Here is a 26,221-nt window from a genome sequence, read left to right as displayed (position 1 = left end):
AGACATAAATTCAAAGGTATGGAAAAGAGAGCATTAGCAATAGTGGTGAGCGAATCTACAGTAGGAACGAAGTGAAGCGCTTTGTTCATATCTGTATTCTGCTCATTGGGCTGCGGGGGTTTGAAGTCTACTCCGCTTACTGCTGCTCCTCCCCGGGTGCTGGAAAAAAAGATGGATCCAGTCCTGGGAAACTGGGAGAAGGTCCCCAGGACTGGATCCATCTTTTCCCAGCACATGGGGAGGAGCGGCCGGAAGCGGAGCATACTTCAAAGCCCTGTAGACTGATGAGCAGAATGCCAGTTTATTCGCTCATCACTAATTAGCAATCAATCAGATTTTGTGTTGTAATCTGAACAGTGGACAACAGGATAAATGTTCAAATTCTCCATAAATGAAAACAGGTTAAGTATCAAAGTTATTTAAGCTGCTAATAAAAATTGCCTTTTAACTCCTATTTTCAAAATCTTACAATGGCAGCCATAGAGATTGACAAATCCACCATGCAATTGAGCTAAACAATATCTGGAGGACCCAGTATGCTGGTAGCCTTGCCCATCAGGGTTACATTGAGGTATCTGTCATTTAAAAGACATGAATAGTGCTTCATGGTGTGGCACCACCAGGACATTTTACAAATAAATACAGATCTGTGCATCTTTGGAACATCTGTGCATCTTTGTCCCCACTTACACAGTAGAAAGTTTGTATCAGTCCATTAATTTATCCTCTGATTTGGACTATAAGCTGGTTGTGCTTCACTAATCCATTGTTGCATAAGTCAAATACCCTTGGGTCTAAACTAGCCCTTTAAGGATATATTACCTAATTTAAATTATCTTATAGCTGTCCTGTGCATCTACGGTAATAAAATAAAATACTAAATAAAGCAACTAAAGGAAATTCTTAGTATTTGAGGATATAGAATTCAAAGAAAAATAAGCATTTCCTAGAACAGCTGGACACTTGGGAATCATTCCACTGCAAGCTTTTCAATTATGCTAGAAAATGGATGAGGTGGGAAAACCAGGCAGCTTATGAACGTCACCTTATGCAAAGTAGTTGTCTTAATATTACCTGCCATCCTTGCTGCTTGCATTGCTCTAAAACATGTCGGCACTTCTCTTCAGGAGATGCTTTATGCCTCTGTCTTGTTAATATTTCCGATAAATGCTTATACCTGAAATTCAGGTGTAGTATTAATAGATAACACTTTAATGGTGGACAACTTTAAGCAGGTCTGATTATTAGATTAGTAAAAAGTGAAAATGTCTGTCTTGGAGTGATATGTAATATATCATATTTACCATGATTAGGCGCAAGAGCATGAAGTGCCTAGGTGCATGGGTCTCCCAAGAGGAGTTTTTATACATTTTAAGACAGAATAACTTTATATATTTTTATTTTTATTTTTGGAGCGCTGGACACCATGCACCTTCCCATTGTTGTGTCCCATTCAGGACACAAGAAACTATGAGATAAACTAATTACTAAATTTCCTTTACTTGTTAATATACCATAACATTGAAACCATTGGCCTACCGCTGTTGGGTCACCCAAACAGTTCTAGTCCATTGAAGCTTTCTTGTGGTATCTGCCACCAACGCATTAGCATCAAATCCAGACATTATCAACAGATGCTAAGACCTGGAGAATCTGGAGGCCAATTCGACATCCTTAATTTTTGTTACTTTTTTAAACCATTTCTTAGAATTTTTTTTTGCAGCATGGGGCTAGGTTCACACTGTCTGTTATTAGTAAAGAATGGACGCTGATTGCAATGGCCTCAGCGTCCGTTCTTTACTGCAGGAGCAGCATTGCATTGAAGTCAATGCAATGCTGCCCGCTGTGTCCACATATCATTATTTTAACGCCCGTTCTTTAGAACGGGCATTAGAATAATGTGTCTGTCAATTATTTCCGGATGCTGTTCACTGAACAGCGTAAAGAAACATCAGCTGTTCTCACAACGCAATGTGCAGCGGCGGCCGTACATTGCTTTGAGGTGAATGGCTAATTGATTTGCGGGCACGCCCAACGGTGCCCGCAAATCAATTGTGAAAAAAGAACGTTCCTGCAGCCGATAAAGAGGTATCGTCTGCAGGAACGGGCTTAGTGCAGCCTGGCGGCCGGCTGTTTAACAGCGTCCTTTGCTATGCAATGGACGCTGTTAAAACCATGTGTGAACATAGCCTGGCAGGGTACATTATCCTCCTGAAAATGGTCACTGCCATTAGATCATCACTATGAAGCATAGTACTAAGTCTTCAACAATGTTTAAGTAAGCCAGGATCCAAGGTTTGCCCAGAGCATAATACTGCCTCCACCGGCATGCCTTCTTCCCTAAGTGCAGCTTGGTGCCATCGCTTATATAGCTATATGGGCGAAAAAGGTTGCAGTGATGTCTGGGCCCTGATTTCTATTTGTGGTGGTGGTGGTGGGGGGGTCCTGTTACATATTTTTCAGTGGAGTCTAACTCTAACAGATCAAATGAGTTTTGTTAAATATCAAGGTGGTATTTAAATGGGTTATCCAGTGCTATAAAAACATGGCCACTTTTGCACCACTCTTGTCTCCGGTTTGGGTGGGGTTTGAATTGCTCACGCCAGGCTGACCTCTAGCGCCCAATGGACATCATTAGCATATCGGAAACCAGGTGGTTAATTAAAAAAGCTTCACCAGCTGAATGTCTGCAGCACACAGACAGGGTGGTACGTAAATCTTCTTACTGGCCAAGAGGTGGTACTTTTGCTTTAAGAAAAATTAAGAGGATGTTTTGTTTTCTTGTTTTTTTTAAGAACTGGAGCAGACAGGTATACAATGCTATATGCTTCCGCAGTATATTTATAGTTGATGTTAAAGTACCCATTTTATACAACTACCTTTTTCCTTTAAAGTTCTGGACATTTTGAGAAATTCAGTTTTTATAGCAAAAGTCTGTAAATTTTTAGGAACAATACATTTTTATAGACACGTTCATTTTAACAATTTATTTTTAGCAATTACATTGTGAAATTGTTTTACAGCTGAATATGTTGGGTTTTACATTTAATGCTCAATGTTATTAAGGGCTCTGTAATGAATCACTGCCAGGCCCTTTTTAAGTATAAGCTTATCAGTCACTTACAGACATCCAGCAATTTAGAGGTGATGGAACATGAACTGTGATTTTATTAATAACTATGGGCTTACTTCACTGGCTCATCAAAACTTCCTTTGCCGGTAACATCCACTTGCTGACTCAAGCAAAGATTGCAAAGTCATTGTTATAGTAATAACTTGGTAAATCCTTCCTGGATTTTAAAAAGCTGGCACACAAAAATGGATCAGGAAATAAATATACTATGCTCAGCCTGTATATATGATTATACAGTATATATTAATGTCTATGGGAAATGTTCAAAATAGTATATTTATTTTAAATGAGGTTGTCCACTTTGGACAATCCCATTTTCTTAGCTGGGTCCCTGAACATATAATGATTGCAGAATATCTTGCTCCAGGAACCCAGACACTATCAGCTGTACACTGGGTGAAAACCGGATAACAAGTGTTTTTTTCTGCAGTGCCATCTCAGGGAAAATTAGATATTACATAATTCTCATCAAACTGAATAGGCTCTCCCTGTATTGAGAAAACAATCATGAATCACCTAGGAAATAAGACACTCTTGTTATAATCCACTGATGAAAGTCCAAATCTGACTCAATTTTCTTGTAAGTACCACCTTTTTCCAGATATTAAAACTTCTAAAAAATGTAAATTATGTCCTTTGGTGCATAATAACTTCACCTGATGGGCAGTCTTAAATTGTGACCAAGGAGCCCAGGTTAGTTCAAATTTAGTATTGCATCTCGTCGTCTAACTCACTAGTTGTTCCACAATATAGATTTGGTCTATTTTGACATACCAACTTGTCAAAGATGGCAGGGCAGCCTGTCTCCAGATGGTCGGAATAAGGAGTTTGGCAGCAGTGGGGAGGTGAACAAGAAGGTTGTGTTTGAATAATGGGGTACGCGCGGCGGGTAGCCATAATAAAACCAGTTGCGGTGTAATAACAGTGGTCCAGCCACACATCTCCTGAATGTCTTTAGTCACCTGTTCCCAAAACATTATAGGAGCATCTTCAACAGGTATCGGTGGGGAGGAATCCCCATCTGTATGATTGGTGTGGTGTGTTGTACCAGCGATTGAGTTGTGTAGTGATTGAGTTGGAGAATCCATGTAATTGAGATAGTATAGATTTTACTTCCTTGTGTGACAGAGAAATGTTAAGTTTGTTTTTCCATGCGAGGAAGAAGCTTGGCTTGGTCAGGAGACCCAGAGTTAGAAAGTGGGAATGTAGTTTGGACAAGCATTTCGGGATAGGTTGCTTCAAGGTCAGTAAGGTTTCAAAGCTTGTAGGGGTGCTTCATCTAGTATCAGAGGAGAGAAATGTTTTCAAGGAGGAGGTGAGGTCATGTAAATGAAGAAAATTGTACGGTGGCCTAACAATGAGTCTATGGAGATGTCAGTGGTAGATACAGGGATCTCAGCTAGTGTTTATGTTAAAGGTATTGTGTGCCAAAAAGAATCGCCAAGTGGTCCTTGTTTCAACAGTTGCTTTAGGTATCGCAGGGGCATCAGAGGGAAAGGTGGTGGCGAGAGAGTGTTCCCTGTTCAGACGTTACCACATCCATAGAATGGCTTTAGTTAGTGGGCTCAGTAAATTCGGGATAGGGGTGATTGGGGATGACCAGAACAAATGTTGATGACATAATGGGATTCTAAGTCCTGCTATTTTTGAGGAATGAAATCTTAATCTGTAAATTATGTTGCTTGGACCCCCCAGTGCACAGTTCGACTGGCCCCCCACCTCCAATGCTTACACTTACCCCTACTTATGCATATTCAAGAATACATAAGCAGGTAGGCAGGAATATGCATCAATAGGCATGAGCAGCAGAAGTGCTCCGAACAGTGCACTGGGGGGCCAAGGAAGACCCCAGTGCTCCAAAGACCTAAATTTACATATTTTTTATTAGACTTAGTTTCTTGAAAATGGCAGGACTTAGAATCAGAAGATTGGCGGATGGAAAGAGGAGGTAAGGGGCCAATTAATCACATGTTTGAACTGTGGATAATATCTCCATTCTAACAAAAAAAAAAAAAAGGTGCACAGCAAATAAAATATTACGCGGTAATTTATTAAAGATGTAAATTACGAGCGGAATATATCATTCACTGTGTTAAGGCGGAGTGTCAACACAAGCTGTTTTTGTGCACAAATGTTATACGAAAACAGAGCTTGGACAAAAAATTTGCACAATTTTGCCACTATGTGCTGAAGAAAGAAATTATAAATCCACCCTTATGTTTATTGCAACATATTCAAATTAGGGTTTTGATTTCTAAAATGTACCTGAGTCGTAATTTCAATGCAGTGCCTGCCTCTCTCTACTGTTTATTTAAAGAAATTCACTCTGTTAAGTATAGTAAGGTTCTATGTTTATTCATCTACATTTATTTTTGTATTTTTCTCACGTTGGCCATAGTCAAGATGTTTGATAATATAACACCTGAATGCTTAGCAGTATCTATAGAAGTATATCTTCTTGATCATTCCATTGTTATACAGTAGGGTCAATTCAAAACAGACAAAGTATAGCATCTATGGATTTATTGCATGCTATGTTAGACCATATATCTGACTGTCAATACCGCTTATAATCACAAGTGGTAACGAAAATAATCAAAGGGAAACGTTAATGTGAAAATTTCATTCACAGGCTTGAATCCTTTATTGTATGCAATCATTCCTACTCATACAATGCATTAACTAACGGTAGGAATGAAAGCAATACTAAATTGCCCTGACCTCACTTGCACTGAAAAAGGCTGGCAGCAAAATATAACATTCCTGTTGTCATTTTTCAAAAGCCAGGAAAAAAGTTCAGAAAACTTTGTGGGATTAAATATTTAGCTATGTGAAAGGTCTTGTGAAAAAGAGTCTGGCTGAACTCATTGTGCTAAAATATTCACATCATGAGTAAGATCAGATGCTCATAGCATAGTAAACTACTGCAATATTGGTATTTGTATGTGTACAATGGTCAACCAATCATACATTCATATTTTTGCTTGGGTACCATTTAGAATATAAAATAATCAAAAAGGAATCTCAATTGCACCTATAATAGAGAGAGTATGGCTTTGTGAAACAAATGGACACAATACCTACTCTTTTAAAGTAAAGTTTTACCATGTATTATGGATTAATTAGAGTTTCCTGCACAAATAGTAAATCCCTAATATTATGCTATTATCAAATTTTTCCCTTAGGCCCTAGGATCACAGGATAATTCGAATTCTAACATGTATGAATAAGCATTTCAAATTGACAATTTTACAATAAACCAAAAAAATGTAGTGTATCACCTTTAAATTAGAAAATTGCAATTACAGTAAAGTACAGTACATTTGTAATTAGGGGATGGGTCTTCTCATTCAGGTCACCTTCTGACAGCCTGCTCATTGAGTAACACTAGGACAGAAGTCATAGAAGAGAAGCTTCTACTAAAATGATAACAGATTGTAAATATATGTGCCCATAAGGTAAGGAAGGTGCTGAATGTAAACCTCATAGTTGGTAAATGTCTGTTTTAAATCCATTTCGTACCAGACTTGTTTAAGAAAACACTATGGGCAGATTTATTAAGACCAGCATATCTGTACGATGGTATTACCTAAATTCCAGGAGCTGTTATACATTTTTGCCATGATCTATGCCTGTTTACAGCCATAAATCATGGGGATGTATTAAGGCCACATCTACTCTGCACTTTGCTGTGCACCCACTATGATGAGCAGGGGAGTAGGGTGTAAATTGTAAAGTTGCTGATTTTTGGCAGATATATGCTGGGCATGAGAATAATTACCCTTAATTACCCTCCTCTTCATCATTAGGAATGCCACTGGCAAGATTTTTCCTATTACTCTGCAGTGAAAACTGCACAGGTGCCTTAGGGCCCTATTACAAGGGACAATTATCATGAAAAAAATTGTTATATCATTCAGATTTAAACAATAATCGTTCTGTGTAATTGCAGGCAACGGTTGAAAAATCGTTTATATGTCGTTGATCGTTAATTTAGATCTTAGCCTAAAATTATGGTTAATCGATCGCTTATCGTTGGCTGTAATTCCACATTCGTTCGCTCAAGTTCTTCATTTTTTTACTAATTGTTCAGTGTTATTGCACATTGCCCATTGTGTTTTTGGCATCAGAAAGAATAAACAATCTTAGTATCGATCGCAATAACTAACTAACTAACAACTATCGTTCTGTGTAATATGGTGAATGATTTCAGGTGAATGATAAACAATCTTGTTTGCGATTGTTTATCGTCAGTCATTAATCGTTAAAAAATCGCTCTGTGTAATAGGAACCTTAACGATCCAGCCCATGTGCAGTATTCACACAGCTGACTAATAGGAAAATACCTGCCTGGGGCATTCTTAATGATGAAGAGGGCAGGGAGGAGAGACAGAGGTTGTGCCAGCCTAATGCATACACAGTCTAGGCCACCCGTTTGGCACAGGGCTGCAAATTTAAAAATAGTTTTTTAGGACAATAACTGCATTCCCTGCCGTACGTACCCCAGGACAGATCTTGGATTAAAAGCAGCTATCTGAAGGTACAAGCAGTTTTGGGGGGGTCAGATTGTGGATATATAGGGTTCATTTACAAAGAAAGATTATCTGACAGATTATCTGCCAAAGATTTGAAGCCAAAGCCAGGAATGGATTTGAAAAGAGGAGAAATCTCAGGCTTTCCTTTATTACCTAATCTCTGTTTATAGTCAGTTTCTGGCTTTGGCTTCAAATCTTTGGCAGATAATCTTTCTGTGTAAATGGAGCTGTGGTCCAGTGAAGCAGAGTGAGCAGTGACTGACAGTTATCCCCGCTCAGGCTGCTTTCCCAAGTCTAGTGTCTATTCTAATGCTAACATAAACTAGAATACAAACCAGGGGAGGCTCAGTATTGCTAGTGGTACATAAATAAATAAAATAAAATTTAACTAAGTTCACTGTAACTTGAATGGTACCTACAGTACAAAGTCACAAAAAACAATGGTACTGTTCTTGTCACATGTTTGCATTCTGTAGAAGGGCATTATTATTTTACTTGTGAGCATTAGGAAAAATGCAAACACAAGGTTTCATAAAAAAAAAAAAAAGTCATGTGTCATGTGTCATTTTGTGTCATGTTGCATTCTGTTTTCATGGTACATTTGCCCAACAGAAGAAATAAAAAAATACCTTACTACTTTTAAGAGTAGTAAAAAAAATGCACATTTGTCTCTAAGAATGGCACAACACAAAACAATTTTCTAATAAGAGTAAAAGATTTTTTACTTTTCAAAAATAGTAAAACATTTGTAAACAGTACATTTGTATACAGTACAGTACATCCCAGCAATCCTATTAATCTGAAGAATAAATGCACAATGAGTACTGTAAGACAAAAATAATGACAAATGTATGTGTTTTTCCATTCCCCCATCCTCCCCAAAATTATAAAAGTTATTAAAAATATAGTATGCACTTCAAACTGGTACAAAAAGAAAAAATATAAAAAACACAGTAGTACTTTTTTTCTCATATAAGTCTTTTGTATTAAGTTTCTCCACTAATTGGTAGAAATATTGGTGCGCATCTGCACAAATCTAACTCTAAGCGACATATAGCATCGACTGGACTATTTTCTAAATGTAAACCCTTTGCTACAATAACTGATCTTTATACCTACCTTGACAAGAAATCAGGGAATGCCAAGCGTATAGGGTAGCCATGTCGTATTATTTTCACCATCTCCAGGACACCAATATATTGTAGTTGAGCAGACACATAAAAATTATCAAAAGTTTCTGCTAGCTTAGAGTTGTTAGGCTTGATACAGTGCATAAGATGTAGTGTGCTGGCTTGTATCTTTCCCGTCAGCTCTGTGAGAGTTTTCTATATGAAAGAGACACACAAAGAGGACTTGTTCACCACAAATCAGCTGTTTTACAAAAACCATCAGAGCACATGTTCTGGTCTTCCCTCCCCCTGCAATATAAAGTTTTCTTGACATCATTAATAGTACTAACATATACTAACCCTGAGTTGTACAGTCACAGTGGTTGGCCCTCCTCTATCCAGCTTCTGAAGAAATGAATATGACCCTTTCTTTTTTATCAGCTAGAGAGAAGAAAATAATGGTGAGATACATCTCTAGAGAACATAAAACACAAGAAAACAGCTGTAATGGTCAGGAGGATTTGTTCCTAGGTTTAGTTTGTGTTAATGATGCAAATTCTGCTATTGCATTTTTCCTTCTATTCCATGAGAACACAGAAAAAAGCAACTCACATGATCAAAGGGAATTAATATTTGACCCAAATGGGTTAATTTTATATTAATTTGTTATCTTCTAATATTATTATACGACAGTACTTAACCCCTTAACGACATTGGGCGTAAGTGTACACCCCTGCAGCGTGGTACTTAACACAAACGGGCGTACACTTACGCCCGATGTTTACTGGATCACTGTGTGTAAACACACGGCGATCCGGTAACGATGGCTGCTGTAATACACAGCAGGCCATCTTAGCTTGTCGGCACGGGGGGTGGGGTGCCGACAATCACTGTAATTGGCTGATTTATTTAAATGGAGGAGTAGTTTCCAAAATGGGGTGTAGTTTCTAAAATGGGGTCACTTGTGGGGGTTTCCAATGTCCTGGCAGCACAGGAGCTTTGTAAATGTGACATGGCCTCGATCCTCCATTCCAGCCTCTAAACGGCGCTCTGATCCTCAGGTGGCTTGCCCTGTGCCCATATGGCACATTATGTCTACAAGTGGGGTATTTTCGTACTCAGGGGAAATTACCCTACAAGTTTTGCATTTATTTTCTCTTTTAACCCCTTGTGGAAATGAAAAAAATCAAGGCTAGACCAACCTTTAGAGTAAAAAAAAAATTACATTTTTACACTAAATCATTGATCTAGTCTTTATTTTTTCATTTCATTTCATTAAAAGATAATAAAAAAAACACTAAATGTGTAGCGCAACTTCCCCTAAGTATGGAAATACCCCACATGTGGACATAAAGCGCCAGGCGGGTGCAGAGTAAGCCTCCGCAGGGAGGGAGCGCCATTTGGCTAGAATGGATGGTGAATGCCATGTCGCAATTACAAAGGCCCTGTGTTGCCAAGACAGTGGAAGCCCCCCAAAAGTGACCCCATTTTGGAAACTGCACCCCTAAAGGAATCTAACAAGTGGTGCAGTGAGGATATGGACCGCTTGATGACAGGCACATTTGTGCTGTGAAAATGAAAAAACAAAATTTTTCACTTTCACGTCACATTGTTCCCCATTTGTGCCCGTCACCAGTGGGGTCCATATGCTCACTGCACCCCTTGTTAGATTCCATCAGGGGTGTAGTTTCCAGAATGGGGTCACTTGTGGGGGGTTACCACTGTCCTGGTAGCATAGGGTCTTTGTAAATGCAACATGGCCCTTGAAATCCATTCCAGCCAAATCCAGCATCCAAAAGGCAAATGGCGCTCCTTCCTTTCAGAGGACCATCTTGCGGCCGCATGGCGCTCTCTGTCCACATGCGGGGTATTTTCGTACTCGGGATAAACTGCTCTACACATTTTGTGTTTTTTTTTTCTCTTTTAAACCCTAGTGAAAATGAAAAATTCACGGCTAGGCCAATGTTTAAGTGTAAAATTTTTTATTTTTACACAACATCATTGATCTAGTCTTGAAATTTCTCATTTGCACAAGGGGTTAAAAGAGAAGAAACAGAACAAAACATGTAGAAAATTTCCCCCGAGTACGGAAATACCCCACATGTGGACTTAAGGTTCTATGCGGCCGCAAGACGAGCCTCCAGTGGGAAGGAGCTCCATTTAGCTTTTTGGGGCTGGATTTGGGTAGAATAAATTTCAAGGGCCATGTTGCATTTAAAAACTCCCTGTATTGCCAAGCCAGTGAAATCCCCCCACAATTGACCCCATTATGGAAACTACACCCCTCAGGGAATGTAACAAGGGATTTAGTGAGCATATGGACCCCACTGGTGACAGGCACAAATGTGGAACAATGTGGTGTGAAAATGAAATATTACATTTTTTACACTATAATGTTGGTTTAGCCTTGAATTTTTCATTTTCACAAGGGGTTAAAAGAGAAAAAAACACACAAAATATGTAGAGCAATTCCACCCGAGTCCGTAAATACCCCACATGTGGACATAAAGCGCCATGTGGGCACAGGGCAAGCCTCCGAAGGAAAGGAGCGCCAATTAGCTTTTGGAAGCTGGATTTCACTGGAATGGATTTCATGGGCCATGTCGCATTTACAGAGCCCTCATGCTGCCAAAACACTGGAAAACCCCACAAGTGACCCCATTCTGGAAACTACACCCATCAAGGAACCTAACAAGGGGTGCAGTGAGGATATGGACCCCTTGATAACAGGCGCATTTGTGCCGTGAAAGTGAAAAAAATTTCACTTTTTTTCACTTTTACGTCACATTGTTCCACATTTGTGCCCATCACCAGTGGGGTCCATATGCTCACTGCACCCCTTATTAGATTCCTTGAGGGGTGTAGTTTCCAGAATGGGGTCACTTGTGGGGGGTTTCCAGTGTTTTGGCAGCACAAGGGCTCTGTAAATGCGACATGGCCCATGAAATCCATTCCAGTGAAATCCAGCTTCCAAAAGCCAATTGGCGCTCCTTCCCTTTGGAGGCTCGTCCTGCGCCTGCTTGGCACTTTATGTCCACATGTGAGGTATTTCCATACTCGGGAGAAACTGTGCTAAACTTTTTTTTTTCCTTGTATCCTTTTGTGAAAATGAAAAATTGAAGGCTAGAACAACGTTTCAGTGTACAGTGTATTTTTTTTTTTTTCACACCACATTGTTTTGAAAATCTGTGAAATACCTGTGGGGTCCAAATGCTAACCGCATGCCTTGTTACCTTCATTGAGGGGTGTAGTTTCCAGAATGGGGTCACTTGTGGGGGGTTTCCAGTGTTTTGGCACCCCAGAGCTTCTGCCAACCTGAAGTGGTACAGTCAAAAATAGCCAAATATAATGGAGGCGTTGAAATTCACAAGGCGCTCCTTTATATCTGAGGCTTGTGGTTGCGTCAAATAGCATAAAATGGGGTATTTCTATAAACTGCAGAAAGGGGGCAATCAATATTGTGGTGCATTTATCTGGTAATGGGTTTATAATTATAAAAAATATTGGATTACAATAAAATCTCTGCACAGAAAATTTCAAATTTCTTACACACTTAGCTTTTATTTCTGTGACTCCCCTAAAGGGTTTAAAAAACTTTCTGGATGTGCTTTTGCAGAGTGTGGGGGTGCAGTTTCTGAAATGGGGTGCTTTGTGGGGCTTTCTAACATACAGTCCCCTCAAATACACTTTGAGGCTAGGTTCACACTATGTAACTGTGCGGCTGTATTTTTTATGCGGCTGTAAATGTGCGGATGAAACTACGGCCGTGGGAAAAAATAGATATGCGGCTGAAAACATACGGTCATTTATTTGGAAATCTGGTTCAACTAAAAATAACAAATAAAATCTTAAGAAAGTGATGCAAACACCTCTGGATGCATCTGGGAAAGCAGGGAAACAGTTTACATGAATCGCTATTACCGGGGTTTGCGATCCTCTGCAGTATGCCGATGCCGATGCCTCTAATGTTTAATATATTGAATTAATAAAACACATTTTCGTTGTAATAAAGTCCCTTTCATTGTTCAATAATTAAATTTAAACAATTCCATCATTTTGCAATTAAATATACTGTTAAAATAAATATATATATAAATAAATGTATATTTATATATACATTTATTTTTTGACAGTATATTTAATTGCACAATGATGGATTCGTTAGAATTAAATTATTGAACAACGAAACTGATTTTATTTCAACGAAAATGTGTTTTATTAATTAAATATTAATTAGTACAGGAAGCTCCAGTAAGCCGTTAAGAGCATTCTGTACTAATCATCACTTTACTTTAATTAAAACATCAAATGTTTCTTCTAATTATGTTATCACAATAGCATTATTAGAAGAAACATTTAGAATTATATGTGCGCTCAGCTGATTGGCTGATCGGCTCAGCGCACATATAATTAGCGGGTCCGCAGCACAGTGACTTCATTGTGCTGCGGACCAGCGAAGAGGACACATCGGGGTGAGTATAGAGCTCTCCCCACCCCCTCCCCTGCACTGCACCCCTCCCAGCAAGGAAGGGGGGTCACTTAACCCCTTCCTTGCTGGGATGGGTGCAGTCTGACATCAGTCTGGTCCCCAAGGGGTTAAGGGGGATACAATACAACCTCCCTTAACCCCTTGGGGGCCAGACTGTAAGCAGCGATCTGTAAAGATGCTGCATACTGTAAGGAGCACAACACCGCTCACAATGATGGGTGTTGTGCTCCTGTTTGTGTGTTTTTTGTGTGTTTCTCCCTTTTTGTTTTTCAGATATCGGTATCCTGGGGATTACGTCGGATTCAATGGACTACGTCGATGACCAGCGGTTGTTTTTTTTTTTTATAAAATGGTCAATGAGGGGTGTGGGGGTGTTTTTATTTGAATAAAAAAAATTTTTAACTTGTGTCTTGTCTTTATTTCTTTACTTTATAGACTTAGTAGTGGAAGCCGTCTAATAGATGGAATCCATTACTAAGTTGGGGCCTAATGTTAGCCGGTATAAAATGGCTAACACTAACCCCCTATTATTACCCCAGTAACCAATGCCACCAGGGGTACTGGGAAGAGCCGGGTGCCAGTGGTCCCGGAGTGTCAAAATTGGCGCTCCTGGACCGGGCGGCAGCAGGCTGGTAAGATTTAGGCTGGGAAGGGCCTAAACTAATGTCTCTTCCCACCCTGGTGTTACCAGGCTGCTGTCGTTTGGTTTTTAACCCGGCTGGTTATAAAAATAGGGGGGACCCTATGCGTTTTTTAAAAAAAAATAATTAGTGTTAGCCATTTTATACCGGCTAACACTAGGCCCCAACTTAGTAATGGATTCCGTCTATTAGACCGCTTCCACTACTAAGTCTATAAAGTAAAGAAATAAAGACAAGACACAAGTTAAAAAAAAAATTATTCAAATAAAAACACCCCCACACCCCTCATTGACCATTTTATTAAAAAAAAACAACAAACAACCTTTGGTCATCGACGTAGTCCACGGAATCCGACGTAATCCCCAGGATACCGATATCTGAAAAACAAAAAGGGAGAAACACACAAAAAACACACAAACAGGAGCACAACACCCATCATTGTGAGCGGTGTTGTGCTCCTTACAGTATGCAGCATCTTTACAGATCGCTGCTTACAGTCTGGCCCCCAAGGGGTTAAGGGAGGATGTATTGTATCCCCCTTAACCCCTTGGGGGCCAGACTGATGTCAGACTGCACCCATCCCAGCAAGGAAGGGGTTAAGTGACCCCCCTTCCTTGCTTGGAGGGGTGCAGTGCTGGGGAAGGGGTGGGGAGAGCTCTATACTCACCCCGATGTTGTCTCTTCGCTGGTCCGCAGCACAATGAAGTCACTGTGCTGCGGACCGGCTCTTTATATGTGCGCTCAGCCGATCAGCCACTCAGCTGAGCGCACATATAATTCTAAATGTTTCTTCTAATAATGCTATTGTGATAACATAATTAGAAGAAACATTTGATGTTTTAATTAAAGTAAAGTGATGATTAGTACAGAAAGCTCTATTGCCGGCAATATGAATTAACGGCTTACTGGAGCTTCCTGTACTAATTAATATTTAATTAATAAAACACATTTTTGTTGAAATAAAATCAGTTTCGTTGTTCAATAATTTAATTCTAACGAATCCATCATTGTGCAATTAAATATACTGTCAAAAAATAAATATATATATATAAATATACATTTATTTATATATATATTTATTTTAACAGTATATTTAATTGCACAATGATGGATTCGTTAGAATTAAATTATTGAACAACGAAAGGGACTTTATTACAAAGAAAATGTGTTTTATTAATTTAATATATTAACTATTAGAGGCATCGGCATTCGGCATCATTGCAGGCTATTTTTAAAGTACTCCGTACAGACCGCCTGTCAATCCACGGCCGCATTTCCAGCCGCAAACAATGGTCTTGTTCATTTTTTACGGGTCCGTTTACGATAGGGCCGTACGATACGGCCGATAGTGTGCACTGTGCAGCTGTATATCGTATACTTTCCAGCGTACGCATGAACCACCAAAAATACCGCCGCACAATTACAGCCGCAAATACAGCCGCACAGTTACATAGTGTGAACCTAGCCTGAACCTGAACAGGTCCCTAAAAATATCGGATTTTGAAATTTTACTGAAAATTTGGAAAATTGCTGCTAATGTTTTAAGCTTTCCGTTGTCTAAAAAAAATGAAAGATAGTTTAATAAATGCTGCCAACATAAAGTAGACATGTTGCTAATGCTATTTAATATATCATTTATGTAATATATATAATTTTCTGTATAAGCAGAAGAGTTTCAAAGTTGGAAAAATGCATTTTTTCACAATTTTTCACGTTATTTTTTTTTTTCCATTAAGATTCGTTATAAGTATCGACTCCAATTTACCAGAAATATGAAGTACAATTTGTCACAAAAAAACAATCTCAGAATCGGCTGGATAGGTAAAAGCATTCCCAAGTTATTAATGAATAAAGTGACACAGGTCATATTCATAAAATTTGTCTCTGTCCTTAAGGCCATTTCAGGCTCTGTCCTTAAGGGGTTAATAATGGGACAACATTTTTGAAAAAAATTTGTACTGTTGTTTGACAAGGAAAGCAATGCTCAAACTTTTCATCATGGGCTAACCCTAATTGTTTTTAATAACTTTTGCACATCATATATGGGAGATCCATTCTACCATACACAATACTTTTTTCCTTAAAAAAACAAACAAACACCTGGAACAAGGTAGATAGGAATTTGTTTTATTTGTGCCAAGATCTGATCCTTGTTTTGATACAAAGAAAAATACAGTAGAGTCATTTTTTTGGAATGTGTTAAATACTTTATAGGGTAGATGTATCAAGGTCTGGGCCTAGTGCAAATTTTTTGAGCAAGGATTTTTTTTTTTTTTTTAAAGGGAGGTGTCAATTAGGCAGTAATCTGACTAAAAATCAATGCCAGCTTGGAGCCAATTTTTTTAGCCTGCTGCACAGCAGCTTCCGACACGTTGGATTTATCAAGAGCTGTGTACCTCTTGATGCATCTGCTCCTATATATTATGCTTCTAAAAAATCTTACTGTGTACACAGATTTATCAGTATTTCATTAAACTGCTTAAAGATGTTTCCCTAGCACCCCAGCACCCCATCAATCAGCTGATCTGCACAGCTGCAGGACCTGGATTTATACTGGAAGCCTTGACTTTCTACATTGTGTAGCCGCCACACTGTGTTAGTGCAATGCAGGCCATATTAAAGTAATTCGGGACTGTGCTGAAGTAACCCAATGCCACCTCTGCAGCAACACATTCAAATACTACTGCTGCTGCTACTACTACTACTACTACTACTACTAATAATAATAATAATAATAATAATAATAATAATAACAATGTCGTCTATATTTGCCTAGTCATACCGTACCTTACTCAATTCCAAGATCCTTTTGGTCTCACCATGTGAATTGGTTGATGTTTTTTTAATAAGTAAGGCTGCTTTAGGTCCTCTAAGTTTAAATGGTGGATATGGTGGTACAAGGGATCCTGTCTGTGTCAGCTTAGACTGGAACATCTGGTTGATAACCACATTTTCACTCGCTATAAGAAAATTGTATAACAATTATATTGTGATCAAGGTGGTTGAGCTTTGTGCGTGAACTTTCACATATTTTTGATGAAACTGTACTTTATTACAATTATTAAAGGAGAAGTCCCATAGAAGGATGAAAACTGTAGGCAGGCTGAAGGGGGCAGGAAAATAATAAAGACCTGAACTCACCCATCCTTGTGCCACCAATGTGTCACTCCTGGGTCCTGTTTGCAGTAGCAGGTGTCAGCTTCAGCTGGAAACTGGGAATGTCACGTACCCGGCTTTATCAGCTGAAACTTCATGGCTCAGCTGAGCAATCACCCACTCAACCAGTCAGTGACTGGGGCAGTGTCCTGCCCCAGCCACTGATTGGCTGGGCGGGCAATCACTCTGTCTGGGTTGTGACGTTGCAGCTAGTAGAGCTGCAGGAGTCGGCTGATGTGACTGGGACCTTGGAGCGGCGCATCGGAGGTACTGGGACAGGTGAGTTCAGTTCTTTATTATTTTTCTACCCCCACCATCATGCCTGCAGTTTTTGTCCTTCCATGGGACTTCTCCTTTAATCTATACATTCACTGTGTATATGACTTGCCGTGATGATTCACCAATGAAGCAACATGTTTAGTAATGTTTAAAAAAAGTAAAGGTAACTTCAGCAAATATTAATAGGTGGTGGAAAGAGCCACCACAGGGGTGTGTAAGATGTTGGGGTAGATAAATAGGGCATTTTCATACTATTTTGCATAAAGAATGTGTGCAAAAAGAATTTTTACATACTGAACATTCTCCAGGTGTCATAAAGGCACAAGCTATTGCTTTTAGCATATAATTTAGGCAGCCCGTGCTTATTTTTATATAAAAATTTGCATAATTACTTATTTCATATGTTATCTAGAGACATTTTCTTCGATAAATATAGTTTCATATTAATATTACAAGACTCTTGTGTCTGACTCAAAATAAACACCATACAATTCCTTATCAACCCCTGCATTTCTCAGATATGAAAAGTACTGACAGGACCCCAATTACTGAATGATAAAAGATAAAATCCATGGATTCTTTTCGAGGTGAATGATGAATATATAATAACTAAAGCAAATTGGAGCTCAGCTAAGCAAGACAAGCAATAGTATGATCATTATAGTCTCCTAACCATGGCAAATTATAATCATTATTCTTATCAGTATTCATTGCTCCGGAGGGCAGATTGTCAGATCAATAAATGCACGTCCAATATTCCTACACATGATATGTTTTTTTTATATTGAATCAGATATTACAAGTACAGTTCATATTGTTAAATACGTGAAAACTAAATGCATTTTTATAATATTTATTTGTAGTTTTAAATGAATGAAACAGGACAATATTAACCTCTCCATTACCAAAGGTCATTGATGCACGGATGTCAAGGTCACAATGAAGCAGTGTTCTCCCCCTCACCTTCTAAGAACCACAATGTGTTTATTTTTCACCTAAAAGGCTGGTTGGGGGCTCATATTCTGTACCATGATCTATAGTTTATATTGGTATCGTATTGGTGTACATGGAAGCTTTTGATATTTTTTTTTATTTAAATTTTTTCCTGATTATATAATTTAAAAAAATTAGTAATTATGGTGGTTTTTTTTTGTTTATGCTGTTCTGCATGTGGAAACAATATTGTTATGTTTTAAGAGATTGGACAATTCCGAAAGCTACTATACCAAATATATTGCTTTTTAGTTGTTGGTTTTCTATAAAAAATATTTTATTTGTATAATCGGAAAGGGATAATTAAAATTTTTTAGAAAATATTTTCAGAAACATTTTTAGACTATGTGCACACTGCGTATATGACCGGCCGTTCCGTGACCTGATCAGGTCACGGAACGGCTGGTCTTTGCAAAGATCGTCCCGACCGGTACTGCAGTACCAGCCGGATGATCTTTCCGGCCGCAGTGCCCGCATCAGAACTCTCATAGCACATAATAAAGCAAGCGGCCGGAGCCTCTCGCTTCATTGTGTGAACTGACAGGTCTTTCTACTGACATGTCATCTCTCATGGGATCCCGGCTGGAGCGTGTACTATGTGTATACACTCCGGCCGGGATCCTATAGAAGGCAATGCAGTGTTCCACACCATACAAAGTACGGCCGTTGTTGCTGATGGAAACAACAGGCGTGCTTTTACATAGTGTGAACATAGCCTTAATCTTACTATGTCAGTCTAGGGGACTTGTATAAACAGTCATTAGACTGCTTATACTGATCAATGCTTTGCCATTGAAAGCAATGATCTGTATTATCGGCTCTCTTTTCATAGAGTCTGCCTAGACGCAGACTCTATGAAAAGATAGCCAATCTGACAAGACGGAGGTAAGTATTACTCCTCTGCCTGTCAGGGAAAGTGATCTGGGGGTGTCCCAATTAGTTAGTGATAGGTACTTGACAGGTCATTGACTCCTGTCACTGACTCTTATAAAGGGCAAGTCCGGTGTCTGACCAATTTTTTTAACAGAGCCGGGGAGGAAGTGGCTACACATAACATGCACCTACTGTCCCCTGAACTGGTTACTAGCCACTTCATGGTCTGAGCAGGGACCCAGGTCTTGACATGTAAGCCCTGCTTAGCCAGTCAGCGGCCGAGGCGGGACCCCGCTACAGTCGCAGACTGGCTGAGTGGGACTGACACATCATGACCTGGGTCCCCGCTCAGACCAGGAAGCGGCTGGAGGATCGGGAGTTGGGAGAGCGGACCCCTGTGCTGGAGCCGGGGAATAGGTGCATTTTGTTATGTGCAGCCACCTCTTTTGAAAAAAATGCTCTATGCCAGACTTCTCCTATAGATCGCTATAGATCACAGCATTTAAGCGGTTATTGGCAGGCAGCTGCTGGTCATTATCCCCTGCTCCTGGCGCATTAATGTATGTGGGGCTGCTCACATTGAAGCATTCCTGAACACATTAAAACTAGAGTTGAGCGATTTTACCTGCTGTAAATTTGCTAATTTCTAATTAAAACCCCTTTACTCTAGGAACATTTATACAAGTTCCTACTGCATGAGGCATTGGCACTAGGATTGTATGTAGCTGTATGGCTGATTTGAAGGGTTTAATTATGACTTTAAACAAACAAATGCGTACATTGTCAGACTAAGATGGTAAGGGCCCATCAGTGGAATTTATTCCGGGACCCACCTTATGTAGATGAAAGTATTACCTGATGACTTTTAGGCCTCATGCACATAAACACATGGCAATGACCATGCCATCACTATGAGGTGGCAGTGAGTCATGGTGTGCATAATATCTAAGGCCCTTGTGGTCATGCTATGTCAAGCTATGGTAAGGGATTAACTTATTTTTATCCTCCTTTTACCCAGTACCCAATGCCCATATGGTTCTGTTGACCATATAGTTACATATTTTTTGTGGGACCAGCTCTACTTTTAAATTGCATGGTTTTTTAAATTATATAATGTATTGTGGAATCAACGTGATGTTGTATGCTTGTGGGCTGGCATCACTGTATCTGTTAGCCAAAGAGGGACCTATTGTATTTTTATGTTCCTCTGTGGGCCAATCCAAGCCTGGGTAGGCGATAAAAGCAGCATTCCAATAAAAAGTTTATTAAAAATCAACTATCTCTCTTGATTTCCCCATAAACATAATTGTTCGGCATGGCAGGAATGTTCAAGTGTTGTCTATAGAGGAAGCATCTTATCTCTGTGAGAAAAACAGGGTTAGGCAGTTAAAATCCAACATGCCTGACCATTCCATTTCTCAAAAGATAATGCCTGGATGCCACCATACACTTTAAACAAAGTATCAAAGTTAGTCAAATGAATCAGCCAAAGTTGGCAGGTTTTACCAAATCTTCTATTAAGTGTATGAGAAACTGTTAGTTTAAACATGGAAACATAGAAAAAACCTTTAAAGTTTGATAATGACTGATATTGGACAATACAGTCTCCTGGGACAGGATAAAGAAAATCCCTTTGGTACTGCTTAGAAATTTATGTTTTCAACACTTTCTAAGCAAAGGACCATTCATATCAATGGCACTTTATAAAGATTGTTGTCTCTATGTGAACTCAGATACTGTAGTTGGAAAATAAAGTAGTATTTTATGGTGAGCTAACTGTAAAAGAATGTGATCTTATATTACAATTTTTCCAGAACCTTTGGGGAAAGGAAAGACAGCAAAATGTATTGAGTGCTTGGCATGATAATAATTTATATAATACCACTTACTTTTCAAGGCAAACAGAAGATTCTGAGACAATACATCTTTATTTTTCTCAATTGCTCCAGAAATGTCATACGTTACCTGGGGGGAACAAAGTCATATAGGAGATAAAAGATCAACTCTTGTTATTAAACCAAATTTATTATAGATAATTCTTAATGAAAAGCAAATAGTAATGTCAACATGTGCAATAAAAAATTAGTGCTCTTAGTATTGATTAACATTAGTCTTAAGGGAATAATTACAGTTGATCCTTCTGGTAATGCATGGAGTACAGAGGCCCTTGAAGATACAATATTAATTGTTTCCAGGCAACTATTGTACGTTGAAAATATTGTATCTTGAGAGCAAGACTTTTTGGAAAACTGGTAAATGGTTCTGAAGCCCCCAAAATGTCCCCCCAAATTGAGAAAGAATAAAGATTAAAGAAAAATAAGCAGATAACAAGTGCAGTTAAAAGAAGTTCTTGCATATAAAAGTTAGAAGGGGCTGCTGAAAGCTGTACATCACTTTCTATGTATAGAATGGGAGCTTTTTCAGGGTCCTGTACACTACCCACAATGTAATGGAAAAAAAGCATGAAGCCATCCGCATCCAGTGTCCAAATTAACATCTGATCCTGGTACAAAGACATAACATATAGTACCCTAGACTATCCATGTACACATTGTAAAACAATATTAGGTTCCACAAATGTCACCAGAATTTTGGTGCACACGTTTTAATTATTGCCCACCGTTGTAAAAAAAAAAAAAAATGGCTGCAATTCCATTGGTTTTAAAAATGAGTATGTTTATTATCTGTGGCTGTTAGTAAGAAATATCAGCCAGAATAACAGTAAGTGCATGTAAAAAATAAATAGGTTGTTAAAATGGCAAAATTCTTACCATTTTATACAACTTTGCCTTTTTAGAAAACAGACAATTTTAATACTGTATGAACAAAGTCTTATACTTCATTTGTAGAAATTAAAAATAGATATTTTGTACATATTTAAGTTGAAATGCTACATTTATTATTGGTTGTCTCCCCTGTGAAGAGGAACTAGCATTGTTTTTATATTAAACAAATCTCTTTTTAAAAAAGATTAGCACAAAAAAGATTCTGAAGCAGCTTCTAATCTTATACTACTCGAACAGGCATTTATTAATTAGGCTGTTCTGTTTGTTGTGCTGATAATCTGCAAAGTGTAGCCAGTGAAATGCTAATACATCTGATTTTATGCAAATACAGTAATTCTCAAGTGATAAGTTCTTTTCTAAAAATTTACTTTTAAACAATGTTCACATACAGTAAGATAAAAGCATAATACTGCCTGACGATTTCTCGAGTGCATTATAACATTGAAAATATCTTGCTTTCTTTTTTTTTTACCATGTGTGAACATAGCTTTAAACCAAAGGGCCTTATTACCATCAAGGAACACTTTATGATTTTTAGTACGCCTGTACATTTGTAATAGAATTCTGTTGTCCAATGGAACATAACGTGATAGAGTTCATGTACGCTAGCCCAGTTTATTGAAAAAAAATATGTAAAAATTAAATCAGACACTATTAGAAATTAGAGTGTTCTAGGCTGTAATAACATATTACTGTAATCCCTTATTTTAAAAAAAAAAAAACATTTTCTCTAGTGGGTAAAAAGATAGAGGAATCATGATGTATTGATAAAATCTAGAATAGCTAAAATGGTCACAATGTGAATGGAATGTGAAATGAAGAAGAGCATATGAAAGCATTAAAAGGCTATTCCTTACTTTATCTTAGTTAACATGTCTCAGATTATTTATGAATGTGGGAGAGACATTGTAAAAACGATATATGCAGGGCTCAGGTGTATGAGGAGCAAACATTTTTTATCTTTGTTTCTCCTAAAAGATGTCATAGAAATTACTGTCTACCAGGTCCTAAAGAAATTAAATTGTTGATGAGCCCTTTTGAAATTGGAGGAATCTACCAAATAACATATAATGTCCATAACTAACTTAAAGGGGAACTATATGTCCCTACTGCACAGGAGATGGTGAGCAGGAAGGTTAAGATACATATCTCCTCTGCGCCATTCTGGTGCAGTTAGTGGTTTGCTCCACAGCATGCTAGGAGCACCCGTTAAGAGCACTGCTCACCCTCATAGCCATGTCGCAAACTACTAAGTGCACTGTAATAGTGCAGAGGAGGAAGGTAAGAGATATACAGTACCTTCCTTCTCTGCGTCTCCTGTGCAGTGGGCTCATATCAGCAGGTTAAATTTGATAAGTCCACTTTAAAAGGAATCTGTCAGTTGCAATTCACATACCAAACTGTTGACACTGTTAGATTCTGCTCGGACAAGAAGACACATGGTTCTTTTCAAATATCCATCTGTGCTTCCAGAATGTAGGAAAATGTTCTTATTCAATAGTATGAAAAGTCTTTTCCAAGCTCATGAGGTGCAGCAAGCTGTAACATCTCTATACTCCCCCTTTCACACCTGGCCCTGCTTGGGGTTAAGCTTCCAAGTGTCAATTAAGCAGGGAGGGAGAACAAGCATGTATTTTTGCTTTAATCTTTTCAGGAGCTTGGAAAAGCCACTTTGATTCTTTGTACCACATAAAAAACACTTTTTTACATCACGGAAGCACAGCTGGATATATTAAAGGTACCATGTGTCTCTTTGATCTAACAGCTAACAGTGTCATCAGTTTATAACATTAATTACAGCTGTTGATTAGGAAGTGGTACAGACAATGTTGAGCTGTGATCATCCTCCCCCATATAAAACAAATAAGTACTTCATAGGTAATAAAGAATTTGCGTGGTACATCATCGCAGCTCAATGGTTGGTGCTATTGCATTGCAGAGCTGTATCCCAGGATTTAAATCTAACCAGGGACAATAGCTGCATGGAGTTTGTTAGGTCTTCCCATGTTTGCTTCAGTTTCTTCTACTTACTCAGATTTACCCCCACACTCTAAAAACATAATGACAGGTGAAAAATAGAAAAAAAAAAAAGGTTGTACTTTGCAAAAATAGGTTGGAAATAATGAGCTACTATTTGAGATGAGCAAATTTAAAGTTATAATGAAGCAAATCACTTAGTTCGGCAGTCGGCTTATCAGCTGGTTGCTTTTCAACTCAGTGCCGCTCCACTCTGGGTGCCTGGAAAAGCTGCATCCAGTCCCGAGAAAATAAGATGTTTCCCAGGACTGGATCCAGCTTTTTCAAGCATCCAGGGAGGAGCACCACAGAGCGGTACTAAGTTGAGAGAACTGCTAAGGTAAAGGAGGGATTTGCTTTGTTATTGTTATAAATTTGTTTATCTCTAGTAATAATCAATTACAGCTATTATTCTGTGCGTGCACTGCCAGCCAATTTTCCACTGACCGAGCATATAATTTTATTGGACATATGGTCATACTTTACTTTTATTTTATGGTGTGTGAACATAGCCTTAAAGGGCATATATCACCTAAATTTTCTTTAACTGAATAAAGTCAGATTAAAAAAAAAAAGTTATTTTATTCTAATCAGTTTTTATTTTCTGCTGTCATTTTTTCTATTTCACTTTTTGTACATTGTTATGGGGGCTGCCATCTTGCCTGAGATATTTTTAACAGCATTTAGCGACATGCTTTACACCAAAACTGATGGACATAGACCTCAATAGACAGATTCCACTTGGGATGAATTTGAAACATCACTGATGTCATTCCACAGGGAGCTGCTATTGCCTCCTCTATCTACATGTGTCACAGATCGATGCAATGCTGTGCAGATCACTTTACAGCATCATCCACTAATCACTACAGACATAAAAAGGAAGTCTCAGCTTAGTTTGAACCCCAGTGGTGAGAATAAAACCAGCAAGATTTCAGGGTTACTTTATTATATAGAAAGAAAAATGGAAATTATAAACAATGTCACCAAAGATTAACCCCTTAAGGACAGAGCCTGAAATGGCCTTAAGGACAGAGACAAATTTTATGAATATGACCAGTGTCACTTTATTCATTAATAACTTCGGGATGCTTTTACCTATCCGGACGATTCTGAGACTGTTTTCTCGTGACATATTGTACTTTACATTTATGATAAAATGGAGTCGATACTCATAATGAATCTTTATGAAAGACACCAAAATAACGTGAAAAATTGTGAAAAAATGCATTTTTCAAACTTTGAAACCTTTCTGGTTATACAGAAAATGGTTATGCCACATAAATAATATACTAAATAGCATTAGCAACATGTCTACTTTATGTTGGCGGCATTTATTAAACTATATTTCATTTTTTTTAGACAATAGGAAGCTTAAAACATTAGCAGCAATTTTCCAAATTTTCTGTAAAATTTCAAAATCAGATATTTTTAGGGACCTGTTCAAGTTCAAAGTGTATTTGAGGGGCCTGTATGTTAGAAAGCCCCACAAAGCACCCCATTTCAGAAACTGCACCCCCCAAACTCTGCAAAAGCACATCCAGAAAGTTTTTTAACCCTTTAGGGGAGTCACAGAAATGAAGCGAAGTGTGTAAGAAATTTGAAAATTTTTATTTTCTGTGCAGAGATTTTATTGTAATCCAATATCTTTCATAATGATAAACCTATTACCAGAGAAATGCACCCCAATATTGATTGCCCCGTTTCTGTAGTTTATATAAATACCCCATATGTGGCCCTATTGCGCTATTTGACGCAACCACAAGCCTCAGATATAAGGGAGCGCCTAGTGAATTTCAACGCCTCCGTTATATTTGGTCATTTTTGACCGTACCACTTCAGGTTGGCAGAGGCTCTGGGGTGCCAAAACCTAAAAAACACCCCTAAAGGGACACCATTTAGAAAACTTCACCCCTCAAGGAATGTAACAAGCGGTGCGGTGAGCATTTTCAGAACAATGTGGTGTAAAAAAGGAAAAATTCTATTTTTTACACTAAAATGTTGTTCTAGCATTCATTTTTCATTTTTACAAGGGGATAAAAGAAAAAAAAAACACGAAACATGTAGCGCAGTTTCTCCCGAGTACAGAAATACCCCACATTTGGACACAAAGTGCCAAGCGGGCGCAGGACGAGCCTCCAAAGGGAAGGAGCGCCAATTGGCCTTTGCAAGCTGGATTTTACTGGAATGGATTTCAAGGGCCACGTCGCA

At 38.5% G+C, this 26,221-nt stretch overlaps 1 protein-coding gene across 1 annotated transcript in view; it reads right to left on the bottom strand.

The window, feature by feature from the left end:
- The window catches only part of MYO16 (myosin XVI), a 202,436-nt gene that overhangs the window by 40,296 nt on the left and 135,919 nt on the right, over positions 1-26,221 (bottom strand). Inside the window, exons 23-27 of the mRNA XM_069972945.1 lie at positions 21,098-21,173; positions 16,695-16,867; positions 9,138-9,218; positions 8,788-8,993; positions 1,075-1,177 (exon numbers count right to left, since the gene is read on the bottom strand). Coding sequence (XP_069829046.1) covers positions 1,075-1,177; positions 8,788-8,993; positions 9,138-9,218; positions 16,695-16,867; positions 21,098-21,173 — 639 coding nt within the window. The remainder of the gene's footprint in view (positions 1-1,074; positions 1,178-8,787; positions 8,994-9,137; positions 9,219-16,694; positions 16,868-21,097; positions 21,174-26,221) is intronic.

The sequence above is a fragment of the Dendropsophus ebraccatus genome, chromosome 5 (assembly GCF_027789765.1).
Source record: "Dendropsophus ebraccatus isolate aDenEbr1 chromosome 5, aDenEbr1.pat, whole genome shotgun sequence".
NCBI classification, from domain to species: domain Eukaryota; kingdom Metazoa; phylum Chordata; class Amphibia; order Anura; family Hylidae; genus Dendropsophus; species Dendropsophus ebraccatus.
The sequence above is the reverse complement of the archived record's forward strand: the minus strand, read 5'-3'. Positions and strand labels throughout refer to the sequence as shown.